We start from the raw sequence: 14,996 nt of genomic DNA, 5'->3' as shown, positions 1-14,996 counted from the left end.
AAGCGGCATTGCTGACGCGTTAAAATTTTATCGTGCTTGCTGGGTTGAAATATTTTTTTCATATTTTATTTGTTTAGTACGCCCTCCATAACTTAAAATTAGACTTTTTTTATATTGTCTTTTTTTGTGAAGTTAAGGTAGGGGAATCTGACGGGCGGATATGTTGGAACTACTTTTCTTTAGGTGGTGAGAGGGTGTGCTGGGTTGATATGTTTTTATTGGTTAGTTGTTGTCGGTTAATCTGAGTAATAGTTGATCCCTTCAAAATGAGACCCGAATTCAAAGTTGTATATGTCAATCAAATGTGAGAGCTCCAAAATTAGGAAGCATCTGAATTTAAAGAAATAAATGAGAATACTCATTGAAAGATTGTTGACCTGGTCAAAATTGGGTGACCTAATTCTAAAGTTTTGTTAACAAGACATGTGTTGCAAAGTGAAAAATAAGTCTGACCGATTAATTGTGTTAGATCTAATGATTCGCAAGGCGACGAAACATCCTACGAATCGCAGGCTGGCGTCCGCCCTCTTCTTGCAAGCCACATGCCTCATGGCCAACATCATAAGTGTTTCAACTAGCATGTCGTTGCGACGTCTCATCGTAACAAAGGCTTTGTTGCTGTTGACGGTCTCTTAAAAAAAATCGGTTGCTGTTGACTGACGTCACTGCGTGCGTGTGATTTTTTTTTTTTTTGCGTGTGTGAAGTGATGAAGTGAATCTGACGGACGCTCTCATCTCTGCCTGCGCAGCCGTCTTCCTCCTCTCGCTCCCTCTCCTCTTCTTCTCCTGTTGTGGTTGTGGTTGTAGGTAGGTCGGGAACGGGAAACGATGGCGCTGCTCAAGGTTTACGCGGACCGTCTTTCGCAGCCGTCGCGCGCGGTGATCATCTTGTGCAAGGCCAACCGGATCGATTTCGAGGAGGTCAAAGTGGATCTGGCAAAGGGACAACACCGACGCCAAGAATTCAACAGTCAGTCACTTTCTTTCTTTCTTTATTTCTTTCTTTATTTCTGAATGAATGAATGAATCTTTCTTCCTTTCTTGTTCAGAGATCAACCCGATGGGACAGGTCCCAGCAATCATCGATGGAAGATTCAAACTATTCGAAAGGTACCCTCTTTTTCACTATTTCATCGTCGTTAATTGCACTCACTCACTTGACAGTTTTACATCCTTATTAATCAATCCTCTTCTTTGATTTCCTATGTGTGACAGCCATGCCATCCTGAGGTATCTCGCCACCGTCTTCCCCGGAGTCCCGGACCACTGGTATGTATGCTCACAACAACAACTACTAGTACTACAAGCTTTTCTCAGATTCAGATTCAGATTCATATTCGTTTCATTGCCCTTCAACATATATACGTACATAACTAGTGCCTCTGCGTGTATAGGTATCCAGCCGACTTATTTACCAGAGCTAAGCTCGAGTCCGTCTTGGATTGGCATCACTCTAATCTGCGCCGTGGTGCAGGTCAACAATCCCTACCTTCCCCTATTCGAAATTCAATGCAATGCACACATGAACAAGACTTGTGCTAACCTTATTTCTAGACCTATCATTTATATACCATGAAACGTTCCTAAACTGCAGCTCAAACATGCTAAAACCAACTAAAGCACAAACAACATTGCACCTGATCAATCATGTCCATTTTGCTTCCAAATAATTTAGCCATCCTTTGATCCTTGCACCAGACAAGAGATTCATCTTAATTTTTTGCATACCTACTATATATGCAGCATCCTATGTACTGCACACCGCGTTGGGTCCTGCTCTCGGTCTCACACCCAATCCTGAGACCGCAAAAGAGGGCGAGAAGTTGCTGTCAAAATCACTGGGAACGATCGAAACGGTGTGGCTCAAGGGCGATGCAAAATTCTTGAATGGCAACCCCCAGCCATCGATCGCAGACCTCAGCCTCGTGTGCGAGATAATGCAGCTGGAGGTATGTGTCTGCATTTCTGTCTCTGGCAATGCGTGTGCGTGCCAACAGTCCAAGTTTCTCAGAGTATTTTCTCACAGGTTGTCGGTGATGAGAGACGTGACACAATTCTAGGACCTCATGAGAAGGTCCGTGCTTGGATGGAGAATGTGAAGAAGGCCACCAACCCTCATTTCGATGAAGTCCATCAGCTCATCTTCAAATTGAAGGCACGCCTGTCGTCTGCTGCTCATGCTCACTTGAAACCACCATCCAAGCTCTGAACACATTTACCGGATTGTTGTGAAAGAACATGGAACAAGAACATGTTTGTGCTGTAAATCTTCTGTACAAAAACCAAACCACCTTGCTGTTGTTAGTTTGCATTTTTATACATTTCAACATGGAGTAAGCAATACTAGTGTTTCAAGTGATGTCAAGTTCCAGCATTTACTCAACAAAATTCATGTTTCATTACTCTAGAGAGGTAAACGGGCAATAACAGGGATGACGGTTTTGCCCATGGGCATGGGTAGCCGTGGATACCCAGCCCGTAAACAGACCCGAAAACAGACGTAGGGTAATATGTATTTTTTTTTAATAAATGAGAATAACTCATATGACATGTGGGGTCAACATCCAACTCCTATGGCCGAACCCTAAATCCGGGTCATAGCTATAGGCCCGCAACCTCTAGGTCGCCACTCCTCTCACCTATTATGTGACTCCTCAAAGTGATGAAAAATGATGTTGTATTGTGAGATGGAGTGAGTATTATGTAGTGATGTTTTCCCAAATATAACAGTGTGTTCCATCCAAATCACAAGATGCGTTTTTTCTTTCTTTTTGAAACGAAAGTAAAAGATTGGCCTCATCTGCTGCTATGTCGCTTCCAGCTTATTGCTTCACTATATTCATTCATTCATTTACAACAACACCCAAAATGTAATGTACTCTACAACATCACATGACGCAAAATGTAGCACAAGCTGCCACAAAATTTATTCCCCGGTTTCTTGTCTCTTTGGCTGGCTATAAATTGTCTGGTCTCAGATACACAAGGCATGAAAAGCTCCCTACCAGCAGCTAGTCTGTCTTGAATCTGTGCACAAACTTCTCCAGGCCGTCTTTGCAGTCCTCCACTACCTTCTTCGACTTGTCCCCGACGCTTGAACCCAACGCCTTCGCTTCTGATGACAGCTTCTTTGCCTTTGAGGCTGCAGCAGCCCCAAGATCTGTGCACCCTTGCGCCGCTCCCTCCTTCAGGCTTGAGATCAAGGACCTCACATACTGCATTACTCTCTCCAGGGCATGGCTGGATCGGACTTTCATCTCACCAGCAAACGACTTGAGCTTCTCCAGCAGGGACTCCGCCCGGTTGATTGCCTCGTCAACTGGGTGTTCTTTGCCAGCATTAGCCCATGTCACTCCGGCCGATGCATCCTCCTCAAGCCCTGCGTCAACGACAACTTTGATCCCTTGTCGCTCCCACTGGTTCCGGGCCTCCTCAAGGGCACGAGCATGCTCCCTGGCCTTCTTTGCTTCATCCTCTGCCCAAGCCCTGGTTGAAGATGCGTGTATTTATCAATTTGGAGACATGGTGGTGGCAGTCATACGTACTCATATTAAGTAACTCACTCATACAACCAGTGTGAATGGAAATCATGGTACAAGCAGGAGCATTCCATTTAAAACGGGTGTCATGAATAACATATACGCAGTATGTTTAACAGTGCACTAACTAGTTTTGCAGTATCTACTTCTAACCTTCAAGTTTGGAGAGTTTAAAAAGCATGGATGTCTATAACATACTACGTAATTTGATGCAGAAGAAGTCTCAGGTATCACAAAAAAAACATTACCTGGCCATAGACAAAGCCTTCCTTTCAACTTCAAGCTCATACTGAAGTTGCACAGCAGCCTGGTTTTCATTCTCGATTTCCTTTTGAAGTTTCTCAATCCTGTTCTTCTCAAAGTTGATCTCGACCTTCTTGCTCAGCACATTCTGCAGCTGCTCCTCTACTTCACACCTCAACTTTGAAAGAACTTGTATTTCGGATTCAACAGTAGCTCTGCCCCTAAGCAGAGCATTCTTTTCCTCCTCTCTTTCTGCTCTCAACTTGTCCAGTTCAGCCCTAGCTTCTTCAGCCAGCTTTTCAAGGGTCTCTATTTTTTCCTTTTCCCTTGTAAGCTCCCTTTCAAAACTTGCATTGATTTGTTTCTCCACCTCAGCGACCAATGCTCCATGAGCGTTCACAGCTGCTTCAGCTATTTTATCTGCTTCGATACGGGCAAGCTCCTCCATAACCACTTCAGCATAGTCACCAGTTGAAAGTGCTAGGGCAGCCTGTCCTTTTGTCACAGGTTTGTCTGGCTGGAAAAGTCTTGTAAAACCTTTAAGAAGATGGGGCTTTAGTGATCGTCCATCAGCCAAAAAGTGAGTGAAAAATTATAAAAAGACAGACTACCGAATGCAAGAGCCGTGATGCTCTGGTCTCCAGCACCCAAGTCAGCCACCAAAGCAGGCCATGCAGCTGCATCAATTTTATCAATGTCTATGTAGCCAGATGTCTTGTACAAAGACTGGTCAGACACAGAGCAGAGTACTAATATCAGCATAACCAGACGGTTTCAAGACAAATAATTATAAATGATATTGACTTTTTTATTCTCACATTTTTGTCAACTTCAGGTAATTGCCTTTTATCCAAAGCCATCTTCCAACTCACAAGGTCTTGACGTGACAAGGGACTGCAACAAGGACAGCTGATTAGCAGCTGGACACAACAAACACACGCACACATACACCACGCAGAAAGTCAAGTGAATGCGTGGAAGAAGACCATCATTACCTCTCCGGGGAGAAAAAGTAATGGTTGTTCTGGACGTTTTCATCAATGTCCATATCAGATCTTGACAGCTTGCTAGAAATTAGCCCTGCTTCTGCCAATCCTGAGGGTACATTTACATAAATGAGGCCAAAATTTACTAGTGATGATTTACTGATTTACTCATGCTTGCATAAACATGATATCATGTGGGTAAGGATGTAACTTTTTTTTTCTGAACACTATTTCTATTTCTCACCTTGTATAAATGGAAAATCAGGATCTTCAGTTGTGACGTCATCAAATGCAAGTTCAGACACATTCTCGATGTACATGGCTGGATAAACTTTCGAGTAAGTGTTCCTGCGGTTGCAAACCAGGTCAATACGCTAGTTAGATGCAAGGAATCACTTAAGGAGCCAGATTACATTTACAGCCAAAAATTGTCAACTCATGTTGTTACTTCTTAATTTAACAGGCAACATCCACAGAAAATTCAAGAAAAGATGAGCTACAACAGCTAAATAGCAATATGATATAAGCCAATGATACAACATTACTCAAGTAAATTAGCAAGAGGGGTCATTTAAAGAAACACAAATGTGATTTGGGATTTACTCTTGAGGAACAAAAACAGAAGCAGAATGCAGCAATACATGGGAGGTGAAGATGCATCAAAGAAATATATGTACCTTGAAAGAGAATTGCTTGCAACTACCAACCATCGAGCGTATTCGCGTCGGGTACATAAGTCACCAGGTAGAGCACCAGGTTCAATCACCTTTAAAGAAAATAAGGGTATGACTAAATAATTCCATATAACTCAGTAAGCCGTCTTTCTACCAGTTTAAGTTATGCAAATGCGGTTGTGGTTCTCCCTACAGAAGGTTCTAACAATTTCTGCAAGACACATATAGCGGGGTAGTTAAGTTTTCTACAAACAAATGGAAGTCAACCAAGACCTTGAGTAAGCAAATAATATAGGGTTCAGGACTACATAGAGCTTTTCTTTAGCTAAAAAATTCCAGAACTATCAATATAATGCAGAAGTAAGTTAGTGATGACAGATCTGCAAAGAAGCCTTATCCAGACCAGTATAGAGAGGGTGAAATAATGAGTGATTTTCCTGAGAAAAACAAAGAGATGCTGAGTACATAATAAAAAAAAATACCTTTAAAACTTGCAGCGCGGCCAATGCATTTCCCTGGGTTGGGTCAACTGCTGCTGGAACCACAATCTGGCCAGCAGGCACCTGTAAAGCTGCAGAGAGCAGAGAGGGAGCAGGAATTCCAGGAGAGAAAGATTTGCCGTGCGCTGCAGATTTGAATAGGTCATTTTGGTTATCCAAGTAATTTTGTCCTTGATCCTGATCTGATGCTGAGGCTTGTTTCACCCTTCCTTGGTTAGCATCTTCAGTGGGTAAGTCATTTGAGCCCGATGGAAGCATCTGGTCAGTGCTGTCATATGGTACATAATCCGGAAAAGTGGATGCAGGAGCTCCATCTTGAGTAGAAAGTTGAGGATTCTGCTCGTTATCTTGTGAATGTGTGTCGGATAGTTGCACAACATCACCTGAATCCAGCACCATTATATCTGAAGTTAAAGTATCCTGGTTTTCTGGCAAGCTGGCTTGAGAGTCTAATAACTCCTCTGGTAGGTGAGGAGTTGTGTCCTCAGAGTGTGGTTGTGCAGCACCAAGTTTACCGGACGAGTCATAAGCAGCGAGCAGAGATTCAGCTGAGTCGGACACAGGAGTGGCATCATTGGAAGCAATGTATTTATCGGTGGTCGGATCTAGGTCGCTGGTGGTGCTGATTTCCATGTCATTTTCAGCTTGCATCTGGGTTGTTTGTAGATTATTAGGCAAAGATGGTGTTGTAGGCTCACTAGTGGCATCCGGGGTATCGTCGGCTGGTGACAAAACCTGAGACTGAGTAGCAGCAGCATCGTCTTGGTCTTGGTGTTGTTGTTCTGGAGTGTCATCTTGGGTAGAGTTGTGTGTCGTCGTCTGAGAGTGTGCGGTCAAGGTTTGAATAGGTGCCTTTGATGCTGCATGTATAGCAATATATAGAAATGAGAGAGAGTGAGCTGCATGTATAGCAATATATAGAAATGAGAGAGAGAGAGAGAGAGAGTACTTGTAGTGTATGATTCCATTATCCATGAGAATTGAAGCGGAGCAGTGCGTATGGTGATAAGCATAGCATAGGTAAGAAGAAGAAGAAGAAGTATGCAGCGTACCATTATTATTTGTTGATGTGAAGGAGATTGCTGCGAATGTGATGCCGGCGAGGAAGAGAAGGCCAGCAAGGGCAGGTCCAACAAGCCCTGCATTTGCATTTGCATAGGATGAGGTTTGTCTCTTAGATAATTACTTACTACTGTAGATAGATAGAGTATTATAATTATAATATATATAAAAAAGGGGATCTTGTCCAATCTATCTATCTATCTATGCAATCTCAAGTCCGAAAGAAAGAAAGAAAGAAAGAAAGAAAGAAAGAAATTATTATGCCACCTACCTCCTCCTCCTCCTCCCGAATGAGAATCAGAATCAGCAGCAGCATCCTCCTTGTTGTCTTGTTGTTTGTCCGACCAGCCGGCGAAGGAGTCGTCGGCTTCGGGTTCCGGCTCGGGGGAAGGGGAGGGTGCGGCTTGGGCTCTGAGGCGGAGGCTGAGGCGGAGGCGGAGAGGGATTCGGAGGAGGACTAGGGCTGGGCGGCGTAGGAGGTGAAGCTGGAGGGAGCAGCAGGCCGGAGAAGGGGCGGCGAGGCTGGCCATGGCCATGGCTCGCTGGATTTGGGGACCCGCGTGACCTACCGACGACGACGGCGAGACCTTTTTTCCGTCCGAGCGAGCGGCTGAGGAAGAGAGGAGAGCGGCTGAGGAAGAGATGAGATGGGCCTTTCTTTCTTTGCTCCTCCACACCAACTCAATGGGCCTCCGGACCCCCTTCCTTTTAGGTCCAATAAAATAGGCCACCCCCCTTCCTATTTTATTTTTTTAATCTAGTTTGTTGGTCTAGCAAGAGAGGAACGATAAGTAGTAAATACAAGTTTATTCATAAACTCTGTATAAACCAAAAGCTTTGATCACTCATCAAAGCGTTTATTCCAACCCCGATATGCTTCCACCAGTTCATAAATGGATCGCTGGATCTCGCATGTCTTTTAGCATCCTTAGGATCGACAAAACCTTATGATTGTATCACATACAACCTTTTTCTCAAGAAAACCGTTAAGGAAACAACTTTTTCACATCCATCTGCCAGATTTCATAATTGAAAAATATAGCATAATTCCAACAGACTTTACCATCGCTACGGGTGAGAAAGCCTCATCGTAGTCAACTCCTTGAACTTGCCGGAAACCTCTTTGCGACAAATCAAGCTTTTTAAATGGTGACATTTACCATCATCGTTTGTCTTCCTTTTAAAGATCCATTTGTACTTAATAGCCTTACGACCATCAAGTACTTCTTCTGAAATCCACACTTCGTTTTCATACATGGACCCTATCTCGGATTTCATGGCCTTCGGTCATTTGTCGGAATCCGGCCCACCATCGCTTCTCGATAGCTTGTAGGTTCACTGTTGTCTAACAACATGACCTTCAAGACAGGATGATCGTACCACTCAGGAGCAGTACGTGTCCTTGTCGACCTACAAGGTTCGGTAGTAACTTGATCTGAGGCTTCATGATATCCATCATTAGCTTCCTCTTCAACTGTTGTAGGCGCCACAGGAACATCTTCTTGCGCCCTGCTACTCTCTGGTTGAAGTGATGGTTCAATAACCTCATCAAGTTCCACCATCCTCCCACTCAATTCTTTCGAGAGAAACTCTTTCTCGAGAAAGGATCCGCTCTTAAGAAAAAACACTTTGCCCTCGGATCTAAGATAGAAGGTATACCCAACTGTTTCCTTTGGGTATCCTATGAAGACACATTTGTCCACTTTGGGTTCGAGCTTATCAGGCTGAAGCCTTTTGACATAAGCGTTGCAGCCCCAAACTTTTAAGAAGTGATAACTTAAGTTTCTTGCCAAACGTGCCCTATTTAAAGTGAATGTGTTTGTCTCTAATGCATAACCCCAGAATGATAGTGGTAAATCGGTAAGAGACATCATAGTATGCACTGTATCCAATAGGACATGGCTACAACGTACAGACACACCATCACACTATGGTGTTCTAGGTGGCATGAGTTGTGAAACAATTTCCACATTGCCTTAAATATCCTCGTGGCTCATATATTCACCTTCACGACCACATCGTAGACATTTTATCCTCTTGTCACGACGATCTTCATTTTGACTCTGAAGTTGCTTGAAATTTTTAACATTTCAGACTTGTGATTCATCGAGTAAATATACTCGTATCTACTCAAATCATCTATGAAGCAAGAAAATAATGATATCCACTGCGTGCTTCAACACTCATTGGACTGCATACATCAAACCACACAACAATGGGCCTGACTCACAAAATGCGGAGGGACTATGACTAGCAAGCTCAACAACGTCGATTGGCCAAAGGGCAAGTTCATTGAAATAATGAAGAGCAATGGCAAGAAGAATGGTTTTATATGGCCAGCGTGCCATCGAGGGATCAGGAGGGGGTCCCAGCCTTCTCGGATGCGCCTTTGAAGAGGTTACACTCCTAGACTGCCCAGAACCTCAACTCGGGGAACCGTGAGGAGATGGCGGAGCTCGAGCGTCTGGTGAAGGCCGTCATCGACAAGGGCGTTACCCTGGTCCACATGATGCTTCATAGTAGGAAAACACTATTATTTCCATATTTTAGTTTATACTTTGAACACACTAAGAGAGTGTGTTGGTGCTACAAAACTGTTTGGATTGGAACAAGGTGATTGGTGGTGCTAAACACTGGAAACCGCAGTGCTGCAAGTGCAACACAGGTCAAATTAACAGTTTTCATGACTGTCCATGCATCCCGCGCCTCCCTCAAGGCACACGGCGACATTACATAAAGCAGCAGCAGGGGATGATATATATATATATTGTTTAGGGCACCTAGGTGTCCGGGCTTGGTCTGGTTTGATGCAAATTGCAAATAAAACATAAGTATAGCATCACTCGACGCGTCGAGAGAATATGTGATGGCAGATGCAAATTGCAAATAAAACATAAGTATAGCATCACTCGACGCGCCGAGAGAATATCTGGTGGACAGGGCCGGCCCTTGGCCTAGGCAAGGAGTGCGACCGCCTAGGGCCCGCCAGAAAAGGGGTCCATATCTTGTGTATGTGTATACTCCTGTGTATATATTACAGTTATTAGTAGGAGTAGTAGGAGTAGTTAGTTAGAGCATCTCCAACAGCCGCGCTATACTAGCGCCGCGCCGCAAAAAAAACAGTTTTAGCGCGCGCGCAACGCGGCGGGCAGCTCCAGCGGGCGCACAAAAACGGCACGCGCGGCATATATTGTTCAGCGCGCTGGACGAAACGCAATCACGCGCGGTGTATTTGGGGCGCCCGCTTCCGCGCGCGCCAGACTCGAACGCTCGCGCGAAAGTCTCTCCTCTCCTCTTCCTCCTACGCACCGCGCGCGCCGTTGCCGGCGCCCTGCCACCGCACCCATGGACGCGCACACCGGCACCCCGCTCACCCCGTTGTACAGCCCCCCCCCCCCGGCGCCGTCGCCGCCGCCGCCGCCGAAAACCCTAGCGCGGGGAGCGTTGCCGTCGCCACCGCCGAGGAGAGGAGGGTGGCCGCCGAGGAGAGGAAAGTGGCATTGGAGGAGAGGAAGGTGGGCAAGGAGGAGCGAGCTAAGTTGTTGGTGTTGGAATTATGCCCTAGAGGCAATAATAAATATAGTTATTATTATAATTCCTGTATCAAGATAATCGTTTATTATCCATGCTATAATTGTATTGAATGAAGACTCATTTACATGTGTGGATACATAGACAAAACACTGTCCCTAGCAAGCCTCTAGTTGGCTAGCCAGTTCATCAAAGATAGTCAGTGTCTTCTGATTATGAACAAGGTGTTGTTGCTTGATAACTGGATCACGTCATTAGGAGAATCACGTGATGGACTAGACCCAAACTAATAGACGTAGCATGTTGATCGTGTCATTTTGTTGCTACTGTTTTCTGCGTGTCAAGTATTTGTTCCTATGACCATGAGATCATATAACTCACTAACACCGGAGGAATACTTTGTGTGTATCAAACGTCGCAACGTAACTGGGTGACTATAAAGATGCTCTACAGGTATCTCTGAAGGTGTTCGTTGAGTTAGTATGGATCAAGACTGGGATTTGTCACTCCGTGTGACGGAGAGGTATCTCGGGGCCCACTCGGTAATACAACATCACACACAAGCCTTGCAAGCAATGTAACTTAGTGTAAGTTGCGGGATCTTGTATTACGGAACGAGTAAAGAGACTTGCCGGTAAACGAGATTGAAATAGGTATGCGGATACTGACGATCGAATCTCGGGCAAGTAACATACCGAAGGACAAAGGGAATGACATACGGGATTATATGAATCCTTGGCACTGAGGTTCAAACGATAAGATCTTCGTAGAATATGTCGGATCCAATATGGGCATCCAGGTCCCGCTATTGGATATTGACCGAGGAGTCTCTCGGGTCATGTCTACATAGTTCTCGAACCCGCAGGGTCTGCACACTTAAGGTTCGACGTTGTTTTATGCGTATTTGAGTTATATGGTTGGTTACCGAATGTTGTTCGGAGTCCCGGATGAGATCATGGACGTCACGAGGGTTTCCAGAATGGTCCGGAAACGAAGATTGATATATAGGATGACCTCATTTGATTACCGGAAGGTTTTCGGAGTTACCGGGAATGACGAATGGGTTCCGGGAGTTCACCGGGGGGGGGGGCAACCCACCCCGGGGAAGCCCATAGGCCTTGAGGGTAGCGCACCAGCCCTTTGTGGGCTGGTGGGACAGCCCAAAAGGGCCCTAGGCGCATTGGAAGAAAAATCAAAGAGAAAAGAAAAAAAGGAGGAGGTGGGAAAGGAAAGAAGGACTCCACCCACCAAACCAAGTAGGACTCGGTTTGGGTGGGAGTCCTTCCCCCCTTTGGCTCGGCCGACCCCCTTGGGGCTCCTTGATCCCCAAGGCAAGGTCCCCCCTCTCCCACCTATATATACGGAGGTTTTAGGGCTGATTTGAGACGACTTTTCCACGGCAGCCCGACCACATACCTCCACGGTTTTTCCTCTAGATCGCGCTTCTGCGGAGCTCGGGCGGAGCCCTGCTGAGACGAGATCATCACCAACCTCCGGAGCGCCGTCACGCTGCCGGAGAACTCTTCTACCTCTCCGTCTCTCTTGCTGGATCAAGAAGGCCGAGATCATCGCCGAGCTGTACGTGTGCTGAACGCAGAGGTGCCGTCCGTTCGGCACTAGATCGTGGGACTGATCGCGGGATAGTTCGCGGGGCGGATCGAGGGACGTGAGGACGTTCCACTACATCAACCGTGTTCACTAACGCTTCTGCTGTACGGTCTACAAGGGTACGTAGATCACTCATTCCCTCTCGTAGATGGACATCACCATGATAGGTCTTCGTGAGCGTAGGAAATTTTTTTATTTCCCATGCGACGTTCCCCAACAGTTGGAATGGGAGAAGCACTTGTTCTTCTTGGACACATCTTTGTGCAATGATGCGCAAAAGGAATATGTCAACCTTGCCCGTGAAGAAGTCTTGATCCAAAAAAGAGCCATGATCCGCGGCATGGGTGGCGGTGGTCTCGGCGGCATGGGTGGCGGTGGTCTCGGCGCCATGGGAGGCATGGGTGGCTTTGGAGCCATGGGATGCATGGGTGCACCTCCGGCCGTCATGGGAGGCATGGATGGCTTTGGAGCACCCTCCGACGCTATGGCCGCCATGGGAGGCATGAGTTTTACTTCTCTCATGGGAGGCATGGGTGCCATGGGTGGAAGGTCTTTCGATGTGCCTCCTCATCACACACATTCCCATGAAGATGTCGTTGAAGATCTTGCCAACACCGTCGGAGCTTCACGTGATGCGGTGCGTGATGAGGTTAGGGAGGAATATTCATCTACGAAGGCGGAAGAATTGTCTTCGGAAGATGAGGACGAAGAGGAGGAAGATGATGATTGATGTGTCTTTCATTTATATGTCTTGAACTTTAGTTTGCATTTTGAACTTGGTTGGATGAACCTTAGTTAGTTAGTTATAAGCAAGAAAAAAAGGGCAACGGTAGCATATAGTAGTAGTTAGTTAGTGATACCATGCTCCAAGGCGGAGATCAAGGCGGATGGCCAGGAGGAGCTGAGACGCGTGCCAGGACGTGGCGGCGGCCGACAGACACGTATCGTACTATGTAACAACACTCCCCACCAAGTTAATTACAGTTAGCTACGTACTCCAAGCTTTTCGGCCGCATGCAGTTAATGGCTACAGTTAGCTACGTTCTCCAAGCTTTTCGGCCGCATGCAGTTAATGGCGGCGATGAAGCAGCATGCAGCGGCACTGTAACTTAGCTCGCTCCTCCATGCCCACCTTCCTCTCGTGTTTTCCAATTTTTATTTTTAACTTGTGGGACGTAGCTGATGCCAGCATGTGTGGGGTGTGCATCGTCCCACAAGAAAAATTGGCTACGATCTGGGCATAGGGTGTGTAAAGGGGCGGTAAGTCTTGGCCCTGCCGCCCACACTAGTTCCTAAGCCAATGGCCCTCGCAGCACGGCTTCCGCGTGTTCTTGATTTTTTATTTTTATTTTTAAAAAGGAGGTTCAAACCCCCGCCTCTACATCAATCGATGTATACGGTCATTTTTTATTAATTATTCAACATAGGTCTAACAAGAACACACATTAAACCATCCGAAGTCACCACTCATGTACACCTACAAAATTCGATAATGTGGAGTGCTCTCACTCCCCATATCTAAAACCGATGCCGTCATCGATACATCCACATAACGTATCGGAACCCACACCCGGGCCAAACGAAGCCGCTCCATCTTCTGCCTCTGTCATCCAACGCTGCTCCACAAACGATGCTCCCAAGAGAGAAACGGCACCGCATTACCGCCATCATTCGATCTAGAAAGTCAGATCTTAGGGTTTCCCCCGAAGCAGTGCCCACCACCAGCAACTGTCCAGGACCCACATAGTGCCCACCATCACTCAGCCCTCAAGGCGACGCCTTCAGAAAGGTCACGACATCAAGGACGCCGCGGCCGCCCATCGGAGTTAGGGTTTTTACCCGAGAGGCAGTGATGTAGGAAGTGGAGGACCAGACGTAGACCAACGTCTCCAGGAAGAAAAACGGCGCCCTTGAGCATCGTCGTCGGCGCGGTCGGCCAGGGCCGACCGATGGGTTTCCCGTTATATGAATCTCCTCCACCAGCTTCATACGCGACCACGCCGGAAACACCAGGAAACCGCATGAGAGAAGCACAAAACGGGTATCTGGATCAATGAAAATCCAATCTGAATAGCGACGAGTACCACCACCCTACGCTAGCCGACGGTGTCCGGGCGCCGGATCTAGAAGGACCTGACCCGAACTCGGCGACGCACGCGAGCTCTTGAAACATAAAATAAAATATTATAGGGCATAATAATAATTATTTTTTGGAGGAAACAAAAGAGGAGAAGTGTGCCGGCGCATGTGGCCGCCCAGCGCTAGGCCCAGCCCATGGAGAGGAGAGGAGAGGAGAGAGAGGAGAGGAGAGGAGAGGAGAGGGGAGGGGAGGGGAGGGGAGAGGAGAGGAGAAGTCGAGCCCGCAGACCGTGACAGGGACGGACAGGGACAGGGACAGGGTGCACGTACGAGTCCCTCTCGGCGGCCTCGTGCAGCATCCAACTATAATATTGGAGTTGTGCTTGTGCTTGCTGCGCGTACGTCTTGCAGTCCAACACGTACGCCCGTGGACGACGTCTTGCACTCGCCGATTCACGCGCGTCCCGGAGGCTCTCCATCTCCTTGCTCTCTCCTGAGTGTCATCGATCTCGGGATGGATGTATGTAATTAACCAGCTGCAATGCTAGAGGAAGATGTGCCCTATGCCTCGCATATACTCTATATGTTGTAATAGGTACTCCTATATGTATTGTACATTTTTTTTTTGAGCGCAAAAAAGAACTATATATATGTATTGTGTATCGTCATGAGTGGTTTGTTTTGCTTTGTTTTAATTCTCTTATTTGAGCGCTGTTGTAATATATTGATTAGATTACATTAAGATTTGATTATTCCTTGCGGCCTGCGTGCGCG

The 14,996-nt window shown here is 46.5% G+C and overlaps 2 protein-coding genes across 2 annotated transcripts; one reads left to right on the top strand and one right to left on the bottom strand.

Moving 5' to 3' along the window:
• Positions 1-563: 563 nt before the first annotated feature.
• Positions 564-2,359, top strand: LOC123395290 (glutathione S-transferase T1). Its single transcript, XM_045090268.1, has 6 exons — positions 564-970; positions 1,050-1,110; positions 1,216-1,269; positions 1,395-1,474; positions 1,744-1,949; positions 2,027-2,359. The coding sequence occupies exons 1-6, from the start codon at positions 829-831 to the stop codon at positions 2,207-2,209; spliced, it is 726 nt and encodes a 241-aa protein (XP_044946203.1). The 5' UTR covers positions 564-828; the 3' UTR covers positions 2,210-2,359.
• A 442-nt stretch (positions 2,360-2,801) lies between these two features.
• LOC123395289 lies at positions 2,802-7,635 on the bottom strand. The gene is made up of 10 exons (XM_045090267.1): positions 7,285-7,635; positions 6,995-7,081; positions 5,925-6,802; positions 5,446-5,534; positions 5,013-5,116; positions 4,778-4,877; positions 4,601-4,676; positions 4,394-4,508; positions 3,788-4,319; positions 2,802-3,486 (listed from the first exon to the last, which is right to left on the bottom strand). Exons 1-10 carry the CDS (start codon positions 7,538-7,540, stop codon positions 3,012-3,014), a joined length of 2,712 nt encoding a protein of 903 aa, XP_044946202.1. The 5' UTR covers positions 7,541-7,635; the 3' UTR covers positions 2,802-3,011.
• Between the last annotated feature and the right edge of the window lie 7,361 nt (positions 7,636-14,996).

Source organism: Hordeum vulgare, chromosome 5H (assembly GCF_904849725.1).
Source record: "Hordeum vulgare subsp. vulgare chromosome 5H, MorexV3_pseudomolecules_assembly, whole genome shotgun sequence".
NCBI classification, from domain to species: domain Eukaryota; kingdom Viridiplantae; phylum Streptophyta; class Magnoliopsida; order Poales; family Poaceae; genus Hordeum; species Hordeum vulgare.
This window is presented reverse-complemented; position numbering and strand designations above follow the sequence as displayed.